Genomic DNA, 27,713 nt, shown 5'->3' with positions numbered 1-27,713 from the left:
TCTTCAAATAAATTATAGTTGAATTATTTAGCACCGCACCTGGCATAGCCCAGTTAGACGTTAAAGTATATACGCACGTACCTGCTTCAATATTTTTTAATCATAAGAAGTTGCGTTTGTTTGTATGAATATTTACATGGCATTCTTGGCTGTGCTGAAGGAACACTTTATTTATGTATGTTTTGGTATGGTGTTGAAATTGGTCCTTGTGTTGGGTATCGCAGCGCCATCTCAGCGGGCTTTCCGCGGGTTTTCCCGGTTTTCCTTGGCAGCGGTAGAGGTCGTGGGGTGCGCGCGCCCCCGTGCGCAATCAATACCTGCGCCGTCCGCCGCCGTCCCGAAGGCTCGCTTGTCACCCCCTGTCACGTCAGCCGAGCGCCGACCGACGCGCTCTCACCCGACCACTTCACAATCCGACAAAAATGATCTTTCATAATCCGATCCCAAATGTATTATCACTGGTTCCTGTGAAATGTGCGCGTTAAGTTGTCAGCTCGCACGTTCGCGAAACGGCTTGCGAGTACACAGTGTGTTTGCATAATATACCAACGATGTTAAACGTTTGAGTTTACGTCTGAACTGATAAAGCGAAAATGCATCTTCACTTCGAGAGAAACGTAAACGCAAAATGCGACTGTTCCATCCTGTCGCTGTCCTGGATGGGGAAGGTGCCCGACGAGCTGCCAGAGGTGAGTTTAATTCATTGTTCATTATATCTTAGAGGCCTCATTTTATAAGAGGTCTACTATCGCGGCAACCTCAGTAAGTACTTACAGCGCCAATTTTAGAATATACGTGGAAGCTAGGCTCAATGCTATTTTTTAAATCAATTTTACATTAACCTACCTACCCCTTATCTACTAATGCATATCTAATAACCAAATTCAAATAGGTTGATTATGGGAAAGAAGTTTGCTTTCGCATTTATAAAACAATGAATTCATGCATGCAAATTGGCTTAGAATCGAATAGCTGACTTAAATAGGCCTCAGGTAATGATAATTACATAAAATATAAATCTGACATAACATATAGGTACCTAAATTTTGGTTTGTTTGTAGGTTCGCACACAATCCACATAGAGCATCGTTCCATTATTCATTGTTTTGTCACATAAACCCCCGTATGAATTTGTTTATGGTCAGTGAAATAGCTTGAAGCATTTCTCGCAAGACTTGATGGTGCCACGCATAACTGTAATCCATGTAACGACTTGGAATGAAATTGCCAAAGCTTGCTGCGGTGTTAAGGCACGTTAGGGGGTCCCATTCTATTAACCTTCCGTCGGCTTTACCAACTTCTGACCTATTTAATTCAATTTCTATGCAACGCTTGTCACTCGGGGGTAATTTCCACGCGTTACCTCAAAATATCCCATCAAAATGCAACAACGTAACTCTGGATTTGGTTGATTGGTTTAAGATGATAACTTTTTGCGACTCATCTGTAGGATTGGTAATTGTAATTCAGTTTCCAATTTGTAATGATAGGAAATAGAAGAAAAATTTAGGTATATTTTATGTGATCTCTCGCACTCCTAGAAGTCTGTCAGAAGTAGGTTTTTACACTGGCTATCATGACTTGGCTTGAGTCATAAGTGAATTTGAAATATTCCCTCTCCAAATACGTACCCTACCCTTCAATAGATAAAAATAAAAATAAATTGGCAAGAATAAGATGTTACAATTAGTTCTTCTCATAATTTAAATGACCTGCATTTGACCAGGATCAAATCTAAACGGCACGGTATGTAAGATCAATTTCTCTAAAGACAAGACGAAATAGATGTACAACAATTAAATGATAAATTAAAAGCGCAGTCCGATACGCTCGATTTTTTCCTCTTAAAACCTAATGGATGTTGCTTACAAAAGAAGTCGCCGTAGGATCCTTGGTGCAAATTATTTTTAATGGGCTTTCAGTTCTCATTAGTCACGGCTAGCTGGAGACACTAAACTATGAGCAGAGCACGCTTCTCGCTTGTAACTGGTTTAATGAAGTGGCGGTGTCTCCGCCTTTTAAAATTTCCAACCGATTTCATTCTTTGGTAACCTAATATACTCGTGATGGGCCATCGCAAGCCTTTAGGCAACGTTACTGCCTAGTCCTTGCGTCCTCGGTATTGTGTGAGCCGCCCATTTATAGTGACAGTACTTTTATTACTGTAGCTCCATAAGTACGTTTTTAAATATGCACATACATGTCAAATAACGAGAATTGGTCCTTTGAGTCTTAACACGTCACGCATACAATCGTAGCCGTAAGTACAACTAGACACAAAAGTACAACAGAATAGCTATCTAACTACATACTTATCTGGGCAAAGTTTTCTTGGTTTTGACCAGCAAGTTAAATCTGTTTCCGTTAAGTGCTTGCTTTTAATGAATACGAAAAACGAGATTAAGTAAAGTAATTTAGCATTTTTTGCCTTAAGCCTAAAATGGTCCTTTGCTTTTTAGTGAACCTTGGCTACGGATTAATTTTCCTTCCGAGCTCTCGAGAAAGCTCTGGGCCGCTCCTGATATTACCTTCGTAAAACTGTATTTTTTAGGGGGGAGCAAAAGCAATTATATTTTAGGCATTAGATAGGTCCTACATCTCTATCATAGGGATTTAAATTTCTACCTACCCAGTCCGAATTCGAAATAGGATGATTTCGTTTTAATTAATTTGAACAACTCATCAGACAGCAATCGTATCAATTTTCCAACCTGTAGAGTCCCCACAGTACGGACTGTACAGATATTGGTAAGAAATGTGTCCTAATTGGGCGGCGACGTATGGATTAATGAAGCGGAGGGTGTCGGATCGTAATATCTAGCTAATTGCCAATTTCGCCTTCGATCTCCGGTCGGCCGCCGTCGTCGGGACGGGCATGCACCATTACGTGCCTGTTAATTGCCTGGCTTCCTATTAATGCGGCCTCTACAAGTGAACATGCTATTTGTAGCAATATTGAAAATTAATTATTCTGAATTATTAATTCTTTTAGTTTTATATAATAAAGTTAGTAGCTATGTGCTCGTCTAGATACTCAGGAAACGTTTCAGTTGATTGCATTTACATTTTCTTTAGAGGAACCGTTTCTCTGGAGCTACATTTAGCCTGGTTGGAGCATGTTTGATGTGCTCTAACGATGTTGGCAAACGATGAAGTTAGAGTTTGAAACGGGTTAATTTGCCACCTATAGGTATCGTCTACAAGAATTGAAAAGCATTGTAAAAAATTGTGTTAGGAAGGTACATGCTTAAAGTAGGTACCTACAGCTTTTAAAAGTCGGGATAGTTACCTGTTAATTCCTAGCACAAGATTTATTAACTAACGAAAACAATAGTTTTCGATCATATTGGTATTATCACGCGGTAAATAAGCAGAAAGGTACTTTGCTTATGATTTAATTTAATTGTTTCACAATTCTTTGTTACCTTTAAAATTCAGTTTCGTGTAGGTAGAGTCGTTTAATTGCAGTAGCTAATAAAGTAATTAACATTACCTGATTCTAACACGTAATAATGCATTTTCTTACCCATGTAATCAATTCACATGTCTAACGCTAGCGCAATTTAAAAGCAACGATTCCCCGTTGCACTGCTCGTTATTGCAAGGCCAAGGTCGTCATTGGAGGTTGCGCTTGTTATATTCGTGCAATTAAAATAATGCTTTGTTTGTATAGGAGGAGGGTTGGAAGTTGAACCGCAACAATTATTACCAAGAGGGCTGGCTGGCGACTGGCAACGTGCGCGGGGTGGTCGGAGTGACGTTCACATCGTCGCACGCGCGTCGCCCGCACGAGCTGCCCTTGCGTACTAACTATAATTTGCGCGGGCACAGATCAGACGTAAGTTTTTTTTTTTAATTAGTATCTACATATATTCATCTTTCATCTTGTTTGGAAAAAAGTTTGGAGTCAATACAAGTCAATGGAGCAGGCGACGATTTTCCTTAACCGATTTTCTTTTTCTGACTTTCGGGTAAAGTGCTCGTGCATTTGTAATTTTTTGTCGTACAACAAGTTCAAATACTCTTTTGACTTTACATCGATTTTCTATTTAGGTCTGGTTTCAATATAGCTCTACCCGAGGCTACCCTGACCTAAAAAATTAGTTACCCATTTGGGGTCCCTGCCAAAATAAAGTCAACTTTATTTGAGAGTCTCTGTAAATTCAAGTTTAATTTCAAGTCACGATTTACACAATGGATTCTCTGATGGGTGTGATAGTCGTAAAATGTCTTTTTACACCGTCATGTACAACCCTCTTCGTTAATGGTTTTGAATCCGCTGAAATGTGGCATAAAACTTACTCCTAACGTATGAAAGGTATTTTAATAATGCAAACACAGATAATGTATTTTGGTGAGTTTGGTGACCTTTCGAAGTAACGAGAAAACCCTTACTGACATATTAATCCCGATAGTCGATACTATCTGTGTTAGTGACATCGCGTGATGCTCTCATGAAAAAGGGCAAAATCTAAGTATAGATTTGATTGGACTTACATAAGATAGCTTACATAAGAAGTAGCAGTACCTATCTGCCCACGCATTTGAAAGCTTTTCCTCGCATTTGGTTTTTGTGGATGATAGAAATCTTGGATTCTATAGAGCGCGGACTGCGGTGTCGCTAATGACATTCTGTGTATACTTTTCGTTCACTTTGAAAACCCACAAATAAATAATACTAGCAGAAAAATAATTTGTTTAATGGTTGAGTCAAAAAGATAGTCCATTTAAAAAAGTTTTAAACACGAATAGGTTCCTTTTAATAAAGAAAAGATACCGTTCGGTAGTGATGTTGCAATCTATTCACGTTAAAAAGCTGGGATTCGTTGAAAATGTGGCTAGAAATAGACATGCTTTAAGGTTTTCAGTATGTCTGTGCTTTGCGCATTGCCGAATTACAAAGTAAATGAAAAGAGTCTGGGGTTAACTAAAACGGAGGGAGCTAAATGCAGGACCTATCAAAGTAAAAGCTGAAAACCATTTTACTTTAATATTAATAAAATGCTAACACCACAGGTAAATAAAGTTATAATATTAAAAGTATTTACATTTACTTATTACTTTGATACTTGAATACATTTAGTTACTTAAGTACCTAGGTATAGATAAGGTTCCATTTTTAAACTTGCTCCTTGTTGCCAGACAATAAATTGAAATTCGTACCTAATTGTTAACATTTACTCCAAAGATTTATCTTTACAAAGTATTGTTACTGTGCCTAATCAAGTACAAGGCAAAATTTAATATTCTTAGATCTATCGTTTTGACATTCAATTTGTTCTTTAGAAACAAGGGCTCTTGTACTTGTACCTTCTTTGTTATTTATGTTTCAGGCGGCTTTTCAACGAAAAAAATATCTAGATTTTTTCAAATTAAATGCGAAACATGTAAATAGATACAATTTAGATAGGACCTATTATTATTCTCATCTTCATTCATTATTATTCCCAATGGCGTACCCGTATGCTGTCAAAGTGCTGGTACCATTAGTGTTGTGGTCCTTTACGTCATTAGTATCGAAGGACCAGTCCATTAGACTGGTATTAGACGGTAGTGCACTTGACTTGCCCTGATGCAGATGTTAACAAGGTTAACAGCAATTTATTAACTATCCAAGTCGAGAAATACGCATTCCTTTCAGAAGAAAAAGAAAATTATTTCATTTGGTTTGAATGGGAGGACAAAATCAGCTAGTTTATAGAGTCAAGTTCAACCAAATCAGTAAGGGTATTACAGTCTAGTGGTTAGCACATATGAAAAATAAATAAGCGTAGGAATAAGTGGACTTCGTTATATTGAAAAGGCAAAGTCCTCGAGCGACTTGCATGACTTTGTTTTAAGCCCCACCCTTTCGTGCTTAAGTGGCACTCGCCGTGGCCTACACTGAAGCCCTTTTTATATTGACCCAAACATAATATTTGCAAAAAACACTTAGCTGCTTGTTTGTTTGCCATTTATAGGACCCCGGGCGTCAACGCTGTAGTTAATATATTCAGTACCACCCACCTGCAGTCGACAAACAAAACAGTATAATAATCGAATTTGAACCATCGATATCGCGCTGATCGAGCCGAAATAATGTTAATTACTTTGAAGTTTAATGTTTGGAAATGAACGAACTAAAATGTTTTTAGAAAGAATCCTCTTTGTGCTTGGAATTCATCAAAAACTTTCAAAGTGACTTCTTTAGAACTTTCGGTCTCAGAACCTTTTACTCATGGATTTCAAACATACGTTCTAGTTTCTACATACTTATAGTAACTGCATATTGGAAACTTTGTCACTGCATCTTACTCAACCTGCTGGCACCTTTTCACTAAGAAACTTTTAAAGCAGTTTGAAGAACCGACATTTTGTAAGAATAATCTTCTTGGCCCATTTTCACTTCATTTCGTGTAGCGCTAACTACTTTTCGCTTCAGTGTCTTGATATGAAACGTAATTCAGCGTGTTCTTCCGACGCACAATCTACGTGTACCTACAGTCGATACCTAAGCGCAGAAGCCCTATAGACGTAGGTATTCTGGGAGAACTAACGTACACGCACTGATACGAGCCATATAGAGCCTCCGAGCCTCATAAATTTAATGCTCTCAATGCGGAGCCGAGAGACTTGTGTCAAACGTGTGATTGCTGCCAGTGTGTGTAGCGTTGGATTCCTTCACATTCCGACTGTTTTCTCTAAGTGGGTGTAACTTATACGGAGCGAAGGGCACGTGGAATGTGTAATAACACTGCGTCTGGAGCGCGACGGCTATAATCTTCAAATATACTACCTCCCCTTTTTTTGTCCCCCTGAGAAGCTCAAGAACATTTATACAGCCAATTTGGTAAAGAAGAATTTCCTTTTTGTTAATATTGTTTTCTTTTTCCACTTAAGTAGTCAAAGCTGAAATCTATTAGTAGCCATAAAGTTAAACAAGTGGCTTTTGTGTTATACTCCAAGCTGGTAATGGAGTCTTCAATTTATTATTATGCCGACCATCGTCCTTGAGTCGTATTGTCGCTTAAGCTTTTCTTTTACGAGTTGGTAAGAGCTTCATGCATTTCTCTGGGAAAGTTTATAAATGGTGTCATATGGAAGCTTGTTGCGGATCCATCCTCCGAGCCTTTTTCCCAAACTATGTTGGGGTCGGCTTCCAGTCTAACCGGATTCAGCTGAGTACCAGTGCTTTACAAGAAGCGACTGCCTATCTGACCTCCTCAACCCAGTTACCCGGGCAACCCGATACCCCTTGGTTAGACTGGTGTCAGACTTACTGGCTTCTGACTACCCGTAACGACTGCCAAGGATGTTCAATGACAGCCGGGACCTACAGTTTAACGTGCCATCCGAAACACGCTTGCTTGTTGTTGTTGTGAAACGTGCTTGTTGCGGATATAAAAATATTATTAGGTTTTAGAACTGTTGTAGTGATGGATAGCATCGCATCGCTCAGAGCGGTCTCCAACAGTGACCGCCGGCACCAATCAATTACCAACATCCGTCAAATAACTGCTAGAACTTTGACGTTGGTACGTAACTATAATAACGGGGTATTTATTGAGTTACTAATTCACAAATATATGAAAATAGAAGGAACGGCATCTGTTAAGTCTTCTCTATACATATTTACAAAAGATGAAGACCAGCTGATTAATTTACTCATAAAGTCTTTGAATTAACCTAATAGAAAAAAAGTGCAAAAACATTTCCTCCGATAAGATAAGATCATAAACTCTACTCTCTATAAGCTATCTGACTTGTTGACTGGTTGATGTCCTTTAGAATATTTTTTATCAAATCATACTCAGAATCAAAATTAAAGTTCTTCAAAGGTTTTTATAGCACTCCACTCACCGAAGGAAAACGTGTGTATTTCTTTGTACAGGTATAAATAACTCAAGTAGGTGCAGGCCCGCCGTAAGCGGGCGTGCAAGGCGTGCACCGCACGCGGGCGGCACGTCCTAGGGGGCGGCAAATCGAGTGACTTATCACGTAATATTAAAAAAATACAATATCTTTTTACCAATTATTTGATTTCAATATTTCCGAACACAGCAATAGCCGCCCTCGCTTTGGTCGTCCCCTATCAATTTTGACGGGTTTACCCTTTGCATCCCCAAAAAAATTCTCGCTCGCTGCGCTCGCGCCTCCATGTCAGATGTCGCAGTTAGTAGCGGTAGGGCGCGGTTGGGCGACGGCCCAGGGCGCCGGATATAAGGGGCACCGCAGGCGCCCCCACCAATCCTTGATCAGAATGTTACTCCTATTTTTGTTTTAAATTTCATCAAAGATTGCAACTTACAAGAACTGTATCCAAATGAATGGATAGCATCAGGGCCATCTTAACTTATGGTGCAGCGTATGCGAATAACCCGGGCGCCGCGGGCTCAGGGGCGCCGAAGCGAATTTGTGTTTAATTCCGCGTTAAATTTGAGAAATTCTCGAACAAACACTACTTTTATGTCCCAAAACTCAAAAAAAATCACGCTCCCTTCGCTCGCGGCTTCTTCACTTCACAGTCGTGTTTTATTATATATGTTTAGGACTTTTAGTGATCCAAAACTCAAAAATTTTCGGGCTTGCTTCACTTTACAGTTGTTTTATTTTTCAACAATATTTTAGTCTACCCTAGCAAAAAGGTAGCGTCGTTTTTGAGTTCTTTTATTAATAAGAAAGTAACTTCTAGTTTCCATATGAACTTTCTTATTTACGGTACTACTTTAAGTCCCAAAAATATGATGATGATGATGATGATGATGATGTCCTCCTAGCCGATTATCGGCTACGGCGGCTGTTCTCATGTAAGGAGATTAGCCAACTGCGCAGGACATATTATAGTGCACAAGCATTTGCGCCGACACAGGTGCACTCCCTATTCCTTCACTCTCATAGCCCGATGGGACGGCAATCCGACACGACCGGAAAGAGATCAGGCGCAGGACCGACATTTACGTGCTCTCCGATGCACGGGTGAATCAATCACCAACTTCCAGGCTTCGGGCTGCTTTGTGAAAGTCTTCTAAAACCCACAAAGCGATTTCGGCCCGACTCGGGAATCGAACCCGAGACCTCGTGCTCAGCAGCCACACTTGCGACCACTAGACCAACGAGGCAAAAAATATAATACATAGGCGCCAACACCAACAAAGAGTTATGTACGTTTGGGCAGAATTTTAAGTAATTTTTGTTTTGAGTTCTAAAATATAACAAAAAAATTCGCGCTCGCTTCGCTCGCGCAATCAGAAGACATGTTCCGGTGTTTTTGCATTCACCAACCAGCAATAACTTATGTACGATTGGGCTACATTTTACGTAATTTTTGCTTCGACTTGTTAACTATAAAAAAAATATATTCGCGCTCGCTTCGCTCGCGCAATCGGTAACTACACACACCTCTGTTTTTCGTATGGGTTTGAATTGCAGTTGAAGGGCGCCGTAGAAATCTCGCCCAGGGCGCTGGTAGAGTTAAAACCGGCACTGATCGCAATTTATCTTTGTTTAATTGTTGAGGCATTCTGTACCGAAAAATCATTTTTCGCGCACGTCCGTTATAGCTTTTTGTTCACTTTGGCTTTTTATGATATGTTTACTTCATGAAAACTCTAAGGAAAAAATCGCGCTTGCTTCGCTCGCGGCTTCATGTACGTTAGCACTTCATTTCTGTGCATGTCTTACTTTTTGACTTTGCTTTGTTAATTTACAGTGGTTTTTATTTGTTTTGTGTCCTTAGACTAAAAAAATTTCGCGCTCGCTTCGCTCGCGCTTCCTTACATATGAAATGTGTCTCATGCGTCGACTTTTTCAACGGGAAACCCACCAAAAACCATTAATAACATATTTTACTGAAATTAAACATTGCTATAGATATTTAATTTCGTTAGTTTAAGTTACCCATAATCTGTTCTAAGCACTTTGATATACATTATGTTGGTACCTACCCATTAATCACAATCTTTCAATACATAGGGGCCACTTGGGTAATGATTGCACTGTATTGATGCCCTAAGCAATTGCTTAGTCTGCTTATGGGCTAACCCAGGACTTCTTAGGTTACTCTAAGACTTAGAGCATTTCAAGTAAATAAAAAGTTATGTGTAATATGTTATGTACCTATTGCAATATTTATGTATCCAAAAGGAAGTGCGTTTTTTGCAATCAGAGCGGTGCATGTACATATTTTTTTCTGTTGGACAAGTAAAATGGATATGAATGGGCGGGGGGGTCCGGTCCCCCTGGACCCCACCCCTTATATATTTTTTGACAAAACCCAGTATAATATGTAGTCGTAGGGCGGCATAATCGGTTTTGCACGCGGGCGAACAAACAGCTAGCGGCGGGCCTGAGTAGGTGGGTAAGAGTATTTTACTTAGTACTGCACCTTACTTAATTAAAACTACGTGCGGTAATTAATCTAGAGCTGTCACTAGAGTGGATTCTTGGCGCTGGATGTACGAGGGAATGGAGTACCTATTCGCATTCGCGATGTACACGTACCTAGTTAATGTTGAAGTTGACAAATTAAAAAGTTTGAGAACTCTGCAACTGCTACCTACCTGTAGTTTGATGCAGCGAAAACAAGTTAACTTAGTTATGTATGATACGCAATGTTACATCGGTGCTCTAGGAGTTTCGCAAACTTTTTTCAATCACATTTTCCATTTCGAAACCTCCATTACTTACAGCCGTCCCATGTTAAAGCTGGTCCTGCGATTCGAAATCTAGTCCGCTTTCAAGAAATATTTGGCGCAAGTTTATTTTGGGAAAGCTTCCAAGCGCAGCCACATTACTTTATGTACTTACTTACCTGGGATTACGCAGCAGGCTGATTTATTTCTGCGTATTAGTAAAGGGTCCTTAATTAATACCCTTAGTCCACTGCTGAAAGCTGTTTCTAAAATTATACATGGCGCTGGGGCCTACTAATTAATTTGACCTGCCGTAATTCCAGGGCATTCGCCGACTTTAGAGCAAATCTATGTTCATCGGTATCTGAAATCTGTTGAAATAAATGTAGCTATATACCTATATGTCGCTGCGTTACTTTTGTAGAACGAAGTGTAGACAGAACCACAACCAGTTGTTTTAATTGCCGGTTTCCTTTAAGCTTTATTTCCTGTCCAGGTAATCCTCGTGAAATGGAACGAGCCGTACCAGAAACTGGCTTCGTGTGACAGCAGCGGCGTGATCTTCGTGTGGATCAAGTACGAGGGCCGCTGGAGCATCGAGCTTATCAACGACAGGAGCACTCCAGTCACGCACTTCTCCTGGTCACACGATGGAAGAATGGCACTCATATGCTATCAGGTTTGATCATAATTATCAATTGTCTTTAGAGTTTTACCTGCTATAATAAGGTAGAGGTCGCGAAATACGGAGATTTCGCGGTCAGTCCATGGATGAGTGACCTTCTATCTAATTTCATAATGAGTTTCGGAGAGCACGTTAAATTTGTAGGTCTTTGCTGTCACTTAAACATTTTTGGCGGTCATTACGGGTCCTAGTCAAAAGCCAGAAAGACTGACCAAGGAAGGAGACAGCGGTATCGGATTGCCCAAGACACTGGGTTGAGGAGGTCAGATAGGGAGTCGACAGTATAAACCACCGGTACGCAACTACATCCAATTAGACTGAAAGCTGACCCCAACAGAGTTAGGAAAAATCTAGGTAAATTATGTACTCAGACATTTCTAAGTTCCAAAAGTTTGCTGTAATCGTTAGTGACAACATGGGTTGCCTAAATCTCGTGTTATTGCTGTAATGTACTTAAATGTGTATTCGGTGTATTGTAGTGACAGTTGAGTGTGACTTAAGTGGTCTTTCAAGTGTTCAGGCACACTTAAGTAGTGTAATTTCTGAAACGACCTAACTTTTGTTACGCTATCAGTTTCTAGGCTCTGTCTACGAAATCAGATTGTTTTTGTATAAATATATGAAGCCACATTCTAGCTCATTGGATTGTATACATGTTTGGGCATGGTCCAAATTCCAAAATAGTCTTGTTTCTTATACCACAGTCATATGTCGATATTCGCCTAATAAAATCTTCTCCTATATAAAAATGTTCTATTACTAACTTCTACAAAGCCGAGGGTTTCCGCAAAGTAAGTAGTTACTTATAGAATATCTAGTAGATATGTCCAAGTCCGTAAAGTGATTTATTGTCTGGCGAGCGAGACCGCACGGTTCTTGAGATTTGTTCTTAGAATTTATTATTTGATATTCCAGAAAGGATACCTAGCCGTATGTTATCGGGAAATATTCATTCGTGTGCTAACTCAAAGGGTTTTGCAATACGTACAAAAAGGATCCGATCCTTATCCTTCTATAGGGAGTAAGTAGTTCAGTAGATTGCAAATACTAAGAACGATGTGAAAGAGGGTTTCTAACTTTGAGTCATTCATCATAAGCAAAAAATTGATAAGTTCATTAAAATGTCCTCCCCAAGTTCTGAATTATATTATGAATATGCAAATTAGGCTTAATTTGTATGTTAAATAGGTTTGTGTGGGGTAAACGAGGTCGTTACGGTATCTATATTACCTAAACTAGCCTACAGCTCTGGCGCTGAAACCTTTCAGTGTGAGCTCGTTATAAAACAATGTTTGGCGGTGTCTTATGTAAGCAAATTGGATGTATTCGCTGCCCGGTAGCTGCCGCTGAATTTAGATAACCTGGCGAAAAATAAGGCTTCGCCAATTTTGTTTAGTTCGTAGCAGAAAAAACGTAGCTATGAGGCGGGATTGTTTTAAAAATTGATTCTCTGTTTTCAAGGTAGAATATGGCTAATCATTTCCTTAGTACTTCGTTAGATGAGAACTTATATCCTAGTTTGAACCTTAAAGGAAAATAAGATTTTTATTACAAAGATATAAAACTTCTTCTTTGCATATTTGCGACGTTTCGCTTCATATTTGCAGTTGACCGATTTGTTATCAAAATATCGGTGTATCGCCAACGTGCCAGTCCGATTTGCCACGTGATGTGCATCCACGTGAATTGGGAGCAAAGCCTCTGCCGGATCAGTCAAAATGTCGCAAGCAATTTGCTAAAAGGCTTCCCAGTGACGCCGAGTGGCGAACGTTACGTGACACCTATGAACACAAACAAACGTGAACATGCTAAGAAAGGTGTGCCGATTTAGCGGGGGCGTGCTTCGATCTCGATATTATACGTCATATCGTCTCCGAGACTTGACGGCGTAGACAAATACGTCAACGATTTATAGGAGACGTGATATCTGGCGACAGCGACCGTCTAGAGACTGCTTGTTACGTAATGCACCTGTCGGCTTGCCTAGTGCCATTAGGGGGTTGTGTGTTTGTGCTCTAAATATATCTCACTAATGAACTGGTATCTATACAAAACACACACGAAATAGGAATAATACCCGTATGGCTTCTTATGAAACTTCGACTTGGCACTGTTGTTGCTAGTTAATGACCAAATCGTTTACAAAGAGACCAAGTTTTCTTTTAGTAGGTCTTTCTTCAATAACTAGGACACAGAGACCTTGATAGTGTGTTGTTTGGCAAATATCTCGGCGGGTTTCTTTCATGCTAGCATTGCCCGGCGACCCGACACGGTAACACCCCCAGTACTGATGGAAAACTTTTGCAGGGTGACAATAAAATTGTGAAATCGGTTAGGGACGATAAACTTTGTAGCGGTTGGCGGTCCAATCCAATTTATTATAACATCACGGTGATCGTGAGCGCTATAAGCGATGAAATCTTTTGGGCTGATTGATGGCCCATTTTCTTGGGTTTTACAGGCTTCCTTTATTGTTACATCCTTTCTTACTTATTTTTGCGCAATCGTAAGGTGGAAACATGTTGTGCTTATTTTCGCAGATTGAAAATGCTATTTGTGTTTAGTTGATACGTCTGAATACGATAGTACTTACCTCTATATTACCGAATGAGCTCAATGTTGTACACAAATACACACGTATTTGGGAAACCAGACGAAGTTATTATTTGATAATTAATTAATAATGATGTGTTTAACTGTTACCTACATATCGTATTTTAACAAATGAAAATGCAACAGTAACAGTAGGTAATTATACCGTTTATATTGCAGTGTAAACACCGAGCTTTTAGAACATTGTGCTGCGTGCTTTTAAATGTTATTTAGGTACCAACACACATTGGGTTCTCGGTTTAATTTAAAGTTTAACTCTTAAAATAGAAACTATGTAGGAATTTAGTCTTTATTTATTTATTTAATAGTTTTGTACAAATAAAAACACAAAGAAGAATAAATAATAGAAACAATTGTACAAGAGCACAGCTTATCTCTAAAGAAACTCTTATGTCTTTGTGCTTTATAAAAAGTTTTAACGTACCTACTTGATAAATCACGTAGATTTCGGACAAATGCTTATGTTTTAGACAATGTAATGTTATATTTTATCAGGAATTTAGTAATTCGTCGTCTTCCCGGTTAACAGAAAAACTTAAATGCAGCATAGTTGACCAAAAAATCGTGATTCAATTTAACAGATTTTGCAGTTTATTATTATCCGAACTGATTTTCGATATCATTACAATTTCACTTTATTCTCCAGGATGGCTTCGTACTAGTGGGCTCAGTGGCCGGGCAGCGGTATTGGTCGTCCATGTTATCACTGGACGCTCGCATCACGTGCGGCTGTTGGACTCCTGATGATAACCAGGTGTATCTGGGAACCGCGTCGGCCCAGCTCGTGGTGATGGACGTGCATGGGGCTATGGTTTCACAGGTTAGTTTTCGTTCTATTGAACTTTATTTAATAAGTAAAAACAAGACTGGTGGACTCTTCAGGCTACGGAATAGTTCGAAAAAGTGACCGCGTTTGTAAAGGTTTTTGAGGTCCTGTCGTTAAAAGGGTGAAGTTTCTAATCTGCCTTTTTGATATCCAGAGAAGTTAATAATGGCAACAATCACATTTCAACTATTTTTGAGACATTTTATCAGTAAGCAAGCAACATTAACATTATCACACGTTAGACTATAATTAGTCTATATCACTGCAGGTACAACTAGTAGCAGAAGGAGGTATAACATCAATGGCGTGGTCTTGCGAGAAGTTCAAGATGGAGGAGGGGGAGGAGGGAGGGGAGAACAATGGCGGGCACGTGTTAGCCGTGGCTCTAGGCAACGGAGAGATAGTGCTCCTGCGAGGACATGATGACGTCAGTCCCGTGCGAGTGGCCACGGGACTCAGAGGGAACACGCTGGCTATGGAGTGGGCTAACTCCAGGGAACTGTTGGCTGTTGCGGGCACGCTAATCGCAGGTAAGATTGTGAAGACCTTTTGCGATAACTATACTAATATTATAAAGCTGAAGAATTTGTTTGAACGCGCTAAGCTCAGGACTGTTCCGATTTGAATTTTTTTTTCAGTGTAGACTAAATATCATCACACTAAAACTTATAGGAGCAGAGAGCATTCTGCTGCGATCAGCGCTGTGCAAATGGTAAAAATTTCGCAAAAATGATGTATGACAGATTTTTTTCCCTTTAATGGTTCTAAAAAAACGGCGGGCGACCGCTACTTACAAATAAAATATTGAGTGTAGATGTTTGATTCGAGGATGATGACGAATTTAGGGTGAGGAATGTTTTTCGTCCATGAAAATTAATTATTGATGAAACCTACAAAAATTGTAATCCGGCTTAAAATAGCTTCACGTTTTTGCACGTAATCACCTACACGTCGAGTCGGTTCGCACCCTGAATGGTTTCTATGAAAGAGTGATATTGATAAATTGATGTGTTGAGCGGACCATTCTATCGTTTTGATAAATGATGCGTTCGTTTGTGGTTTGTGGCTGGAGGTCCGCGTTTCAACATGTTACTTTATTTGCTGATTATTAAGCGTTGTAGGTGTGTATAGAAAGCTTTGTTTTTGTTGAGTAATTATTAGGTAAATAAAGCATATTTGTATCACAATTGTTACAGAAGCGGATGAGCCTGTGGACACGCCCCCTTACAAGAACGTCGTGAAGTTCTATTCAGATGTCGGAGCCCTCATCTATACCGTCCCTATACCTTACACGCAGGTCAGTTGTCATTTTTATAATTTGTCACGATTTTGATTTACCTACGTATCTTGACAATCAAGAAGTTAACTTTTAAGTTAGTTGCGAAGCAGAACCTATGAATCTATCGCGTAGTCAAAAATCCTTTCGTGTCTTTTCTTACGCACCACTGGTATATATAGGTCTTTGTGATATAAAAACCTTTGACTTTTACGTATTCCTGGATCGTCATGATTTTTACGTCACCTCTAAAATTGACGAGGAATTCATTGGTTGATTTCTTGCTAATAAAGATACAGGATAGTGTTAGAGGAATTTTGGGTACTGTCTTATGTTATTGACATTGTATACTTATCCAGGGTGTAGTCCGCGCGCTAACATGGGGCCACATGGCGCGGCGGCTGTTCGTGTCGGCGGGCGGCGCGGTGTGCACGGCGCGCGTGTGGCGCGTGGTGGCGCCGCTGCAGCTGCTGGCGCGCGTGCGGGCCGCGCAGGCGCTGCGCCACCCGCGCCTCGCGCCGCGCCTGCCGCTGCCGCCGCGCCTCGTGCCCGCGCTCGCCAACCTCTTCGCGCATACCATCCGGGTACGTGTCCTCTAGCTGCCTGGTGGCGCCGCTGCAGCTGCTGGCGCGCGTGCGGGCCGCGCAGGCGCTGCGCCACCCGCGCCTCGCGCCGCGCCTGCCGCTGCCGCCGCGCCTCGTGCCCGCGCTCGCCAACCTCTTCGCGCATACCATCCGGGTACGTGTCCTCTAGCTGCCTGGTGGCGCCGCTGCAGCTGCTGGCGCGCGTGCGGGCCGCGCAGGCGCTGCGCCACCCGCGCCTCGCGCCGCGCCTGCCGCTGCCGCCGCGCCTCGTGCCCGCGCTCGCCAACCTCTTCGCGCATACCATCCGGGTACGTGTCCTCTAGCTGCCTGGTGGCGCCGCTGCAGCTGCTGGCGCGCGTGCGGGCCGCGCAGGCGCTGCGCCACCCGCGCCTCGCGCCGCGCCTGCCGCTGCCGCCGCGCCTCGTGCCCGCGCTCGCCAACCTCTTCGCGCATACCATCCGGGTACGTGTCCTCTAGCTGCCTGGTGGCGCCGCTGCAGCTGCTGGCGCGCGTGCGGGCCGCGCAGGCGCTGCGCCACCCGCGCCTCGCGCCGCGCCTGCCGCTGCCGCCGCGCCTCGTGCCCGCGCTCGCCAACCTCTTCGCGCATACCATCCGGGTACGTGTCCTCTAGCTGCCTGGTGGCGCCGCTGCAGCTGCTGGCGCGCGTGCGGGCCGCGCAGGCGCTGCGCCACCCGCGCCTCGCGCCGCGCCTGCCGCTGCCGCCGCGCCTCGTGCCCGCGCTCGCCAACCTCTTCGCGCATACCATCCGGGTACGTGTCCTCTAGCTGCCTGGTGGCGCCGCTGCAGCTGCTGGCGCGCGTGCGGGCCGCGCAGGCGCTGCGCCACCCGCGCCTCGCGCCGCGCCTGCCGCTGCCGCCGCGCCTCGTGCCCGCGCTCGCCAACCTCTTCGCGCATACCATCCGGGTACGTGTCCTCTAGCTGCCTGGTGGCGCCGCTGCAGCTGCTGGCGCGCGTGCGGGCCGCGCAGGCGCTGCGCCACCCGCGCCTCGCGCCGCGCCTGCCGCTGCCGCCGCGCCTCGTGCCCGCGCTCGCCAACCTCTTCGCGCATACCATCCGGGTACGTGTCCTCTAGCTGCCTGGTGGCGCCGCTGCAGCTGCTGGCGCGCGTGCGGGCCGCGCAGGCGCTGCGCCACCCGCGCCTCGCGCCGCGCCTGCCGCTGCCGCCGCGCCTCGTGCCCGCGCTCGCCAACCTCTTCGCGCATACCATCCGGGTACGTGTCCTCTAGCTGCCTGGTGGCGCCGCTGCAGCTGCTGGCGCGCGTGCGGGCCGCGCAGGCGCTGCGCCACCCGCGCCTCGCGCCGCGCCTGCCGCTGCCGCCGCGCCTCGTGCCCGCGCTCGCCAACCTCTTCGCGCATACCATCCGGGTACGTGTCCTCTAGCTGCCTGGTGGCGCCGCTGCAGCTGCTGGCGCGCGTGCGGGCCGCGCAGGCGCTGCGCCACCCGCGCCTCGCGCCGCGCCTGCCGCTGCCGCCGCGCCTCGTGCCCGCGCTCGCCAACCTCTTCGCGCATACCATCCGGGTACGTGTCCTCTAGCTGCCTGGTGGCGCCGCTGCAGCTGCTGGCGCGCGTGCGGGCCGCGCAGGCGCTGCGCCACCCGCGCCTCGCGCCGCGCCTGCCGCTGCCGCCGCGCCTCGTGCCCGCGCTCGCCAACCTCTTCGCGCATACCATCCGGGTACGTGTCCTCTAGCTGCCTGGTGGCGCCGCTGCAGCTGCTGGCGCGCGTGCGGGCCGCGCAGGCGCTGCGCCACCCGCGCCTCGCGCCGCGCCTGCCGCTGCCGCCGCGCCTCGTGCCCGCGCTCGCCAACCTCTTCGCGCATACCATCCGGGTACGTGTCCTCTAGCTGCCTGGTGGCGCCGCTGCAGCTGCTGGCGCGCGTGCGGGCCGCGCAGGCGCTGCGCCACCCGCGCCTCGCGCCGCGCCTGCCGCTGCCGCCGCGCCTCGTGCCCGCGCTCGCCAACCTCTTCGCGCATACCATTCGGGTACGTGTAGTATTCTATGTAGATACCTGACTGGTGGATCCACTGCAGCTGCACGCGTCCAGGTCCGACAAAAAAGCTGCTCGCGACTGCAAATAAATATGCGAAGAAGCAGCTCGTGGATGCAAAAAAGTTTACATATGAACATAAAATAAGTACTGCTCAGTTTTCAAGAAACTTGTGTGCATGCAAATTTTGAAGCCAGCAATTATTGAAGCCGTTTTGTGTTCCCTGAGTTACTTACATAAAATTTCGGAGTACACACCTAACTAAAATATACCATCTTTCTCTAGTGCAACGTACCTGAAACAAACGAGCTCCGTCTCTTCGTGTCCCGCCCCCCGGCGGCGGGCGGGCGGCTGCACTGCACCATGCTCCGTCATGATGACGAGGAAGCAGGCGCATATACTCTGTACCTGGAACACCTAGGGGGACTGGTGCCCTTGTTGAAAGGCAGGCGCACCAGCAAGATCAGACCTGAGTTCGTTATCTTCGATCCACAAGCTGAAGGTATGGAAATTAAGTTTATTTATATACTTTACACAACAACATACTTACAACCAAATACAGTCAGCTCCTGACTCCTTATTTTGCCAGGGGCTATGTAATTGTTAGAAGGAATCGCCGATCCTGGAACCCAAATCCTGGAATTTACACCTCCATTTTCCTCGTATTTAATTTTGCCGGTTAGGTCGAAAGCTAAAAAGATAATTTAGACACATTTTTTGACTTATTTTGGGTCACTAATTTTACGGCTATTTATCTGTTACCAGAGCAAGTATCAAGCAGCGTAGTGGTCCGCGCTAGCAGCAGCAGCAGCAGCGGCGCCGGCAGCTCGTCCAGCGGCGGCGGCGCCTCCCCCCGCGCGCCCCGCACCCCGCGCCCCGCCCGCCATCCCCACGCGCCCCACACCTCCTCCTCCGACACCGAGCGGGAAGAGGGTAACTATAGTACCCAAAATGCAACACGAGGCCATGCTAACTTGTTGTTTATTTATTACTAGAAACCCGCCCCATCTTCACACGGGACCCTGCGTCGTGTCGGAGTTACCTACCAAACCTGCCTCTGCAATCACTCTATCTTCTTATTTAAAAAAAAACCCTTGCGTAGTTTTAAAGATTACATCAAAAATTACATTTTTGAAGCATGTCTCACTTTTAATAAAATCCTGCAAAGGCCCACTTGAAATAAAAATTTTGAGTTTGACTTTCGTAGGTTTCGATAAATAATGCCAGGACAGAATGTCATCCATATACAAAAAGTTTTGGGTTTGATTTCCATACAAAAACGGACACTGTGAAAAAATCATTTTTCATCCATTTAGGCCTAATTTCTGATAAACTGTCTGACCTAAACGCCAGGTTGTTCGGGCTCCCCGCGACTACAGCGGCGGCGGCGAGCGCGGGAGAGACGTAAGGTACGCACCTCCAGCGAGAAGGACGAACCGCCAGACGAACTCGCCTACATCGACTCCTTGCCAGAGGTATGCTTTTACATTACTATTACGATTCGATATAATGTCTTGTTTTACTGATATTCCTTACTGAATAGGTACATGAATTACTTTTCTTAATTTGTATTTTTTTTTCTCACACATGATCTTGTTGCAGGATGTGCGTTTAGTAGAAGTAACTTCTAATATTTGGGGAACTAAATTTAAAATGCATGGTTTAGCTAAAAATGTGCCCGCGAACCTCGGCCAGGTCACGTATAAGACCTCCTTGCTGCACCTGCAGCCGCGTCAGATGACGCTCATGATCACAGAGCTTAGGGACGACTATCCCGTTGGCCCCGACCCCTCGTTTAACCCTAACATTTTCTCCGAAGACGAAGAAGAAGTGTTTCCGACTAACGACTCCACCGATTCTCCAGCACACACTAATAATAATAATATCAGACGAAAGCTGACCCTTAATGAGAGAATGAACAACTCTAATAATATAAACCAAAATGAGAGCTTTACTGCTAACAATAACAACTCAAACGGTCCGTCACTCGCCAGAGCCGAGTCGTATGATGAGTTCCCTTACATCGACACTAACGAAACTGTTAGCAACGTACCTGAGAGCGTGTACTCCACACCCGTGCGTCACGCGAGCCAGCCCGCCGAGCGGCGCGTCAGCAACCCCGCCGGCGTGCCCAACCGCCACGCCATCTCCCCGCTGCGCTGCGAGAGCTCCGTGCCCACGCTGCAGTCGCCCAAGAACGCCGTCGCGCCCACTGACATCATATTCGAGCGACCCTCCCCGCAGACCGTCACGTGCGGGGGACGCGGCGACTTCTGCGGAGGCAGGACCGACTACAGCGTGCGCGGGGATAACGTCTCACTCAAAGGGAACTTGTCTAATATAGAGCAACAGTCTTTTAACCTCAGCCTGAGTCTAGAGCCAAGTCGACAGGTGACAATAAAGAAATGTGATAATCACGTTACAGACAATTGTCTATCAAAGCTACGCAAAAATATTTGCAGCAGGGGTGAATCTGCCTCGTACGATATGAACACAAGGATTTTAAAGTCACTTTGTAACAAAAATTACGAGCACGAAGTGCATCCCGACGCCCTGAGCAAGCGAGGCGATACTATAAAACACTTGCAAAAGAGTGAAGACTTGAAGTTCATAGATGAGGAGACGCCTGTCGATACCACCATCAGTAATCTGACTGACAAAGCGCGGGAGGTTACCGGTAAAGTGCAGAGGACCACTACCGTAGTACCCATCAGTCCAGTTTGCGCGACCGTCCCCGTGTACGACACCATGACGCGGAGCTGTAGTGTCGGCTACCTGGACCTGGTGGACCCTCAGGTGCTGCACGCACAGGTCAGTCTGAGTGCACTGCGCGGGGAGCCGCCCCGGAGACTAGTACTCGTCAACAACAAGCGACACAGGAAGCAGCGGCGACACGTGCGCGCCACTGACGTCAAACAAACTGAGTGCACCAAGACGCCAAGCTTGCGGAGATGCGGCAAATCCAGGAGTCTCGACTCCAGCGAGATGTCGCTCACGGTAGACAAGAGTAAAAGACTATCGCGGATAGACACGGCGACGCCGAAGGCGGACGTGACGCCGGCACAGTCGAGCAGCCGCTGCAACAGCACGGGCGGCGAGGACAACAGCGGCACCAGCACGTCGGACAGCGGGCGGCGCTCGCGGCGCGACTACCCCGTGTGCACCGCGTGCCGCCTCGTGGCGCCCTACGACACGCGCCCGCCCGGCGCCGCGCCCTACGTGTGCGTCGCCTGCAGCGCCCGCGCCCCCCCCCCCGCGCCCGCGCCCGCGCCTCCGCCCCCGCCCGACTCCGACTCCGACTACAGCAAGTATTACAGTTAGTACATAAGTAGATGCTTTACTTCACCCGCCGTCGAACACTCACACCCTCGTCGGCGACGCACCCGCTCGACTCGTCGGACGATCGCCGGTCGTCGGTATTCGGGTAACGTTTCGACGGCTTCTTGATATCCCCGGCTGCACCCCTTTTTCGACTAAAGGTAGACTTTTATTTTAGTTTGACTCGGAGTTCACCAGCCGAAACATGGTCACTAACTCCCACGCTCGTCTAGACCCGCCCGGGTCCGCTAAGCACGGCCAACCCAACCTAACAATGCGAAACACCTGTGGCTGCACCGAGGGCTTCACACTCGACACTTATCGCTTCTACCCTGGTAGACACGCGCTTTTCTATAGAACGCATGAAGCTTGCCTGAAGGGGCACCACTCGGCATGGACACAGGTAGAGATCAATGTAAACTCCACGACACGAAGTGACATAAGTATCTATGTGCACAGGTTCATTGGAACAGCTGGCGCTACGGCTGCTGGCGTCGCGCGGGTCCCGGCGGGCGGGGGCCGCGGGGGCGCGGGAGGGGAGCGCGGCGGCGCGGGCGAACGCGGCGGCTGCGCGCGAGTGCAGTTCGGCGCCGGCCTCCCCGCGCGCCGGCCGCAGCCACCCCGCCGGCTCCGCGCCCGCTGAGTCGGCGCCGCGCACGCCACCACGACGACATCGATACTCCTCAGCATCGCCTATCAGGTCAGCGTCGCTGTTCTGTTAGATAAACTTTCATACATACATACGAATGGTTTCCAGGGCATTCCAAAACATGTGTATTTTGCAGGCAACTCTTGAACTCCCCGCTTCTTAATCGAAGAAGAAACAAGAAACCGTCCGAAAGTTCAGACGACGAGTATTCCACTGGCGGCGGCTACAGTGAGGTCAATGGCAGGAATTATCGAGATTTAGAAAGCTTCCAGAAGGCACAACTGAGGAACAAGGTGACATAAATACTTTTGCATCACGAGCTTCAGATAAATACCCTAATTAGTAATATTATAAATCATGTAATTAAATTGTCTAGCTGAAACGCGCGGGCGGTGTGATGCCGACGAGTGGCGCTAGCGACAGCCGCAACAGCGCCGCACGTCGGCAACTCGTGATGCACAACAAGGCGCCCATGTGGAACGAGAACAGCCAGGTGTACCAGCTCGACTTCGGCGGCCGCGTCACACAGGAGTCCGCCAAGAACTTCCAGATTGAATATCATGGAAAACAGGTTGGAATCTGACTGCCAATCTACCCCATGACTTCCCTACACTATACTTCTTCTTCTTAGCGTTTATCCCGTCTTGTGACTTCCCTACACTATACATAATTTATAATTTTCTGTGGTGGTTGCTTGCCGCAAAACAAATAGTTTCGTTGCCCAATACTTAGAATATCTTCTGCAGCATAGATCAGGGACCCAGAACCATTTACTTTTACCATACCGGGAAACAAACCCACGACATGCAGTGTAGCAGTGTAACACTACATTTCTCCAAACTGTGTTATAGTAGGGTTTAGTGTTTATAATATACTAAAGAAAGCCACGTTTTTTTTTTTCAGGTGATGCAATTTGGACGCATAGACGGCAACGCTTACACACTGGACTTCCAGTACCCGTTCTCAGCATTGCAGGCCTTCGCCGTAGCTCTCGCCAACGTAACTCAACGTCTGAAGTAACTCCATCCTAGCTTACGATTAATAGCGCACAGTTTCTCTAACTCGAGCGAGCTGACCAGAGGGTATCGTGAGACACACGGATTCTAATAAAATGTATTCAGAACTTGACGATTTTCTACAGTAATTGGGACTGTAGCAATCCTTACTAGGTATTGCTATATTCCATTTGGACAGAAACAAGTACTTGAATTGTTTGCCGTCTACGTAGGATCTCAATCTTAAAGTTATCTTTTCTCACGGATTTGTGGCTTCATTCGAAATCCTCTGTCGGCGTATTTAATCGTAATTGTTAAAACATTGCTCGATAAATAAGCTTTTTACAAACACTATTAGTTAACGCGTATTGATCAGCGAATTCGCCCATCCATAAATATTTTTTACACAAGCTTAGATAGGATAGCTTTGTAAAGTTTCAAATTTATGGTCTCAATGCCGAAAAACGAACAATAATTCGGAGACATTGGGACCGCCATCACGGACAAAATGTAAAGATAAGTCTTATGTATAATAATCCATTAATCCCCACTCTATAGGAACGTAAAAAGTATTTTAGGTAAAATATTATATATTTTCACAATAGACATATTTCACGCATTGAATAATTCTCAAGTAATAGATGTGTTGGCCTACAGTTACCAAACCTCAATGTAACTTTAATGTCGTTGATTGGTTCTCAGCATAGTGGTCGAAACTTACGGCCGCGTGGGTAACCTTGATATTGTTAACTTATTTCTTTAATTTTGAACGATTAATTTGCTTACACAGGATGTTCATAAATGCTGGATTCGTCTGGAATTGGATTTTGACAGGGAAACATACATGTATTTCACGGTGTAGAATCGAGGTGCAAAGTTCAATTTCAGACGATTTCAGGTATATTGTCATCCTGTAAGTTACCTGTCACCAATCATGCGGCCTAGGTATATCACGCATTCCTCCAGAGGTGATATAACATGTCCACCAGTCGATATGGATATCTAAATTAGCGAGTGTAATGTGCATCTAAGCACTTTCTGATTAGGTCAATGAATATTGTTGTAATGTGTGTTATCTTTAAAATAATGTTGTTGTCATTGTATTATTACTATTACATTAACCTAATGTTCTAGGTGTTTGTCTTTTTATTTATGAAAATATTCACTATTGTATTTTTTCATTTAAGACATTGAACTGATTTACTAACTCATACCTGTGTATATAAAGTTATACATAAGTGCATACCTAGAAACTAGTATTTAATAAGATAATTATGTTAAATTGCACTTATGTTTTTTACTTTTATCAAAACTTACATATCTATGGTTAATTATTACTAGATTGTTAGAAATGTATTTCATTTTCACAGATTCATTTGAAGACTGCACATCATGAATATATTTTGATACCTCTTTTATTGATTAATGTGTATCTAATTTAGTAAAAAATCTTAATGTTAGGGAATGTTGAATAAGCTGAGTTAGATTTGTTTTTGTTGCTCAAGAGTTTTTAGGTTTTTAAATGTTGTGGTGTTAAATAAATAGATGCGAAATGACAAGTATAATGGATGTCGCCCACTCAACTCTCTTGATCTGCTTAGATTTAATATGTCCAATCGAGATAACAATTTTAGCTCATTTCAAAGGTTGTATTTTAGCATCTTAAAAATCAAACGAATAAAGGTGCAATATTTGTAAGCGTCAGTTTTCGTCACAAAGATCTCGAGTAACATGTGAGTAGACGACATAAATTACAGTTATTTTTTCGATACTTGTTAGAGAAAACGGATATTATCGATTGAAATGTATGGTGTTTTTTGTTATTGCCAATGATTTGTACTTGATGTTATGACAAGTCCGTTAATGGTAAAGCAGCACGATTTCCTAGTTTTCTCGCGCTTCGTTTCATTGTGCTGCCATCTATAATAGTTGTCCATCGCTTTTTCTTTGATATTTCACTTGTCCGTTGTACATACCTACTTTAGTGACAAAGTGTAAATAAAATATTCTCCAAGTAAATATAAGTAGTTTTATTGAACAATAACTGAGTAACTGGGTAAACCACAAGGATCAAAGGCCGCGCGTCAGCCGAGTAGGCGTATAGTTCTATCACTGGTTCACTGTCCCCGCGAGTGGGGACTCACCATTTGCTAATCACTCTCACTGCCACTCTGACCTGGAACATAGTCTTCATCATCTTCGTCAGATATTTCAAGGTCATCCAGGTCTTGGAATAGAGATTCGTCGACTTTGACTGCATCTCCTGCAAATAGAGGACATTATTTTGAACATGTGCTTACTCAATGCAGTGGAAATTGGGCAATGGGCTGATGATGATGAGTACCTCCACTCATCATTAGATCATAACGAGATAGTAAGGTCTAAGTTCTAAATAGTATTGTACAGAAATATCATCAAGTTGAAAAGAAAAAATTTAGTGTAATATTTACCATCATCAAGGAATTTAAGATCAGATTCATTGAGAGTTGTGTCCCTCAGGAATAGTTCTCTGCCGGTCAGCTTGTTCTTATCTTTAGATTCCTTCTCTCTCTTAGCAGGAATACCCATGTCTATTTCAAACTGCTTCCTCCATGCTAGGAAGGACTCAACTGTGACTCGGGTACCCTCAAACCTTTTCTGTAATTGAGAGACAAGTATGAAAATGATGATTTTGAATATTCAAAATCTTCCAAAATTCAGGACAGAAATGTTTCTTAATTTATGAACTGCAATACTAAAGGGTGATAATATCTGACTTGGTGTTATGTTAGTGATGTCTATCTGAGTCAATTTTAGAACTGCAACAATATGATCATCAAAATACTAAGAAACTCTTAATATTTTCACATTTTTAGTTGAGGCGACAATTAAGCATGAATTAACAAATACATACTGATAGATAAACACCAAGTCAAAAACACACTCAACATTATTAAAACATAATTTAGACACATAATTGGGAAAACTCAACACAGGCTTGAAGATAAGTTTATGAATTCAAAAAATGATTCATGTGATTCAATATTAACAATTCCTAACACAAAACTAATCAACAAGCCTTTTAGAAATTAAGAAATTATAACAGGATGATGGTCAACAAAGTATAAAGCTGTAAAAAGATTTTAGACAAGCAGGTTGCATACCAGTTCAGCTTCCTCCTCTGCCTTCTTTTTGGCCAGTATTTGTTCTTCTCTCTCTTTCTTTATAGTATCCCATCTCACATTGAGCCACTCTTGTCCCGCCGATACCAATGTGAACACCATCACCATACCTAGGTTCTCATTTCCCTGTTAAAATATTTTAATACTGAGCTCAACTAACACAATAAACTTATTTTATATTGTGCTGAGATCAATTTAAGAGACTAACTTTTTTTTAATAAGTGTACATATATTGTGGTGCACATGATTTGAATAATACAAAATAAAAGTAAGGGTAGAGTTATGAGTTACATATTACTGACTAAATATTTAGAAGACTGAAAACATGTTAGCACAGCACAAGAACAAATGGTTTTCATATAACTATTAAAGACAAAAAATATGACATTCTGTAGTACTTGTTCAGTTAAATGTGAGAGCAGTTCATCCTTATCAACTATGTCATCAAAGTTCTCTTCATCCTCTATTTCTATGACGGGCAACTCATCAGGGTACTTAGCAGTGTATGTGAAGACTAGCTGACACGCCAGACCTTCGCCTTCGTCGAACCCTTCAGACTTTATCGGTATACTAAACTTGTGGAACGGTTTCGTTTCAATCACTGTAACAAAAGATTATTGAATAATTTTTGATCGGCAAGACACGTTGTCAGAGGATTTAAACGGAATTTCGTTATAGAATATCTACAAAAAGGATTTGGATTGATTAAATCGGCGGATGCCTAAGTACCGGTAAGGAGTAAGCTCAAGCCTAGAAGATTGGTTAAACTGTTTTGAATAAAAGAGCTTTAAATGCAACAACGATTAAGACCAACTTACCTTGCATGTCCCCATAATAAATAGAGTCTAAAGCTTCTACCTCACTTGTCTGTTCATAATTGTAATCCATGATTCCTACTGTTTTATTGCTATTTTATTTTATTTCACACGTTTTAATTACGCTCCCACATACACATTTTTCAATCTGTCAAATTCTTCGGGCAGCAGTGT

The 27,713-nt window shown here is 44.0% G+C and overlaps 2 protein-coding genes across 2 annotated transcripts; one reads left to right on the top strand and one right to left on the bottom strand.

Annotated features, from left to right (window-relative positions):
- The first annotated feature begins 365 nt into the window (after window positions 1-365).
- Window positions 366-25,582, top strand: LOC124631892 (tubby-related protein 4). Its single transcript, XM_047166528.1, has 15 exons — window positions 366-689; window positions 3,674-3,838; window positions 11,107-11,289; window positions 14,555-14,728; window positions 15,003-15,264; window positions 15,931-16,031; window positions 16,370-16,594; window positions 18,887-19,103; window positions 19,367-19,534; window positions 19,955-20,076; window positions 20,204-21,917; window positions 22,379-22,619; window positions 22,705-22,861; window positions 22,945-23,139; window positions 23,472-25,582. Exons 1-15 carry the CDS (start codon window positions 594-596, stop codon window positions 23,586-23,588), a joined length of 4,137 nt encoding a protein of 1,378 aa, XP_047022484.1. The 5' UTR covers window positions 366-593; the 3' UTR covers window positions 23,589-25,582.
- On the bottom strand, window positions 25,579-27,713 carry LOC124631891 (RWD domain-containing protein 1). The gene is made up of 5 exons (XM_047166527.1): window positions 27,543-27,713; window positions 27,123-27,325; window positions 26,707-26,850; window positions 26,014-26,200; window positions 25,579-25,826 (listed from the first exon to the last, which is right to left on the bottom strand). The coding sequence occupies exons 1-5, from the start codon at window positions 27,610-27,612 to the stop codon at window positions 25,714-25,716; spliced, it is 717 nt and encodes a 238-aa protein (XP_047022483.1). The 5' UTR covers window positions 27,613-27,713; the 3' UTR covers window positions 25,579-25,713.

The sequence above is a fragment of the Helicoverpa zea genome, chromosome 7 (genome assembly GCF_022581195.2).
Source record: "Helicoverpa zea isolate HzStark_Cry1AcR chromosome 7, ilHelZeax1.1, whole genome shotgun sequence".
NCBI lineage: Eukaryota > Metazoa > Arthropoda > Insecta > Lepidoptera > Noctuidae > Helicoverpa > Helicoverpa zea.
The sequence above is the reverse complement of the archived record's forward strand: the minus strand, read 5'-3'. Positions and strand labels throughout refer to the sequence as shown.

Coding starts and splice junctions, on each gene's coding strand:
- LOC124631892 (XM_047166528.1), top strand. CDS start 594: ATGCATCTTCACTTCGAGAGAAACGTAAACGCAAAATGCGACTGTTCC. Junction 16,595..18,886: donor TCTTCGCGCATACCATCCGG/GTACGTGTCCTC, acceptor ATCTTTCTCTAG/TGCAACGTACCTGAAACAAA. Junction 21,918..22,378: donor CGACTACAGCAAGTATTACA/GTTAGTACATAA, acceptor CTATGTGCACAG/GTTCATTGGAACAGCTGGCG.
- LOC124631891 (XM_047166527.1), bottom strand. CDS start 27,612: ATGGATTACAATTATGAACAGACAAGTGAGGTAGAAGCTTTAGACTCT. Junction 26,851..27,122: donor TCTCACATTTAACTGAACAA/GTACTACAGAAT, acceptor ATATTTTAACAG/GGAAATGAGAACCTAGGTAT. Junction 26,201..26,706: donor CAGAGGAGGAAGCTGAACTG/GTATGCAACCTG, acceptor TCTCAATTACAG/AAAAGGTTTGAGGGTACCCG.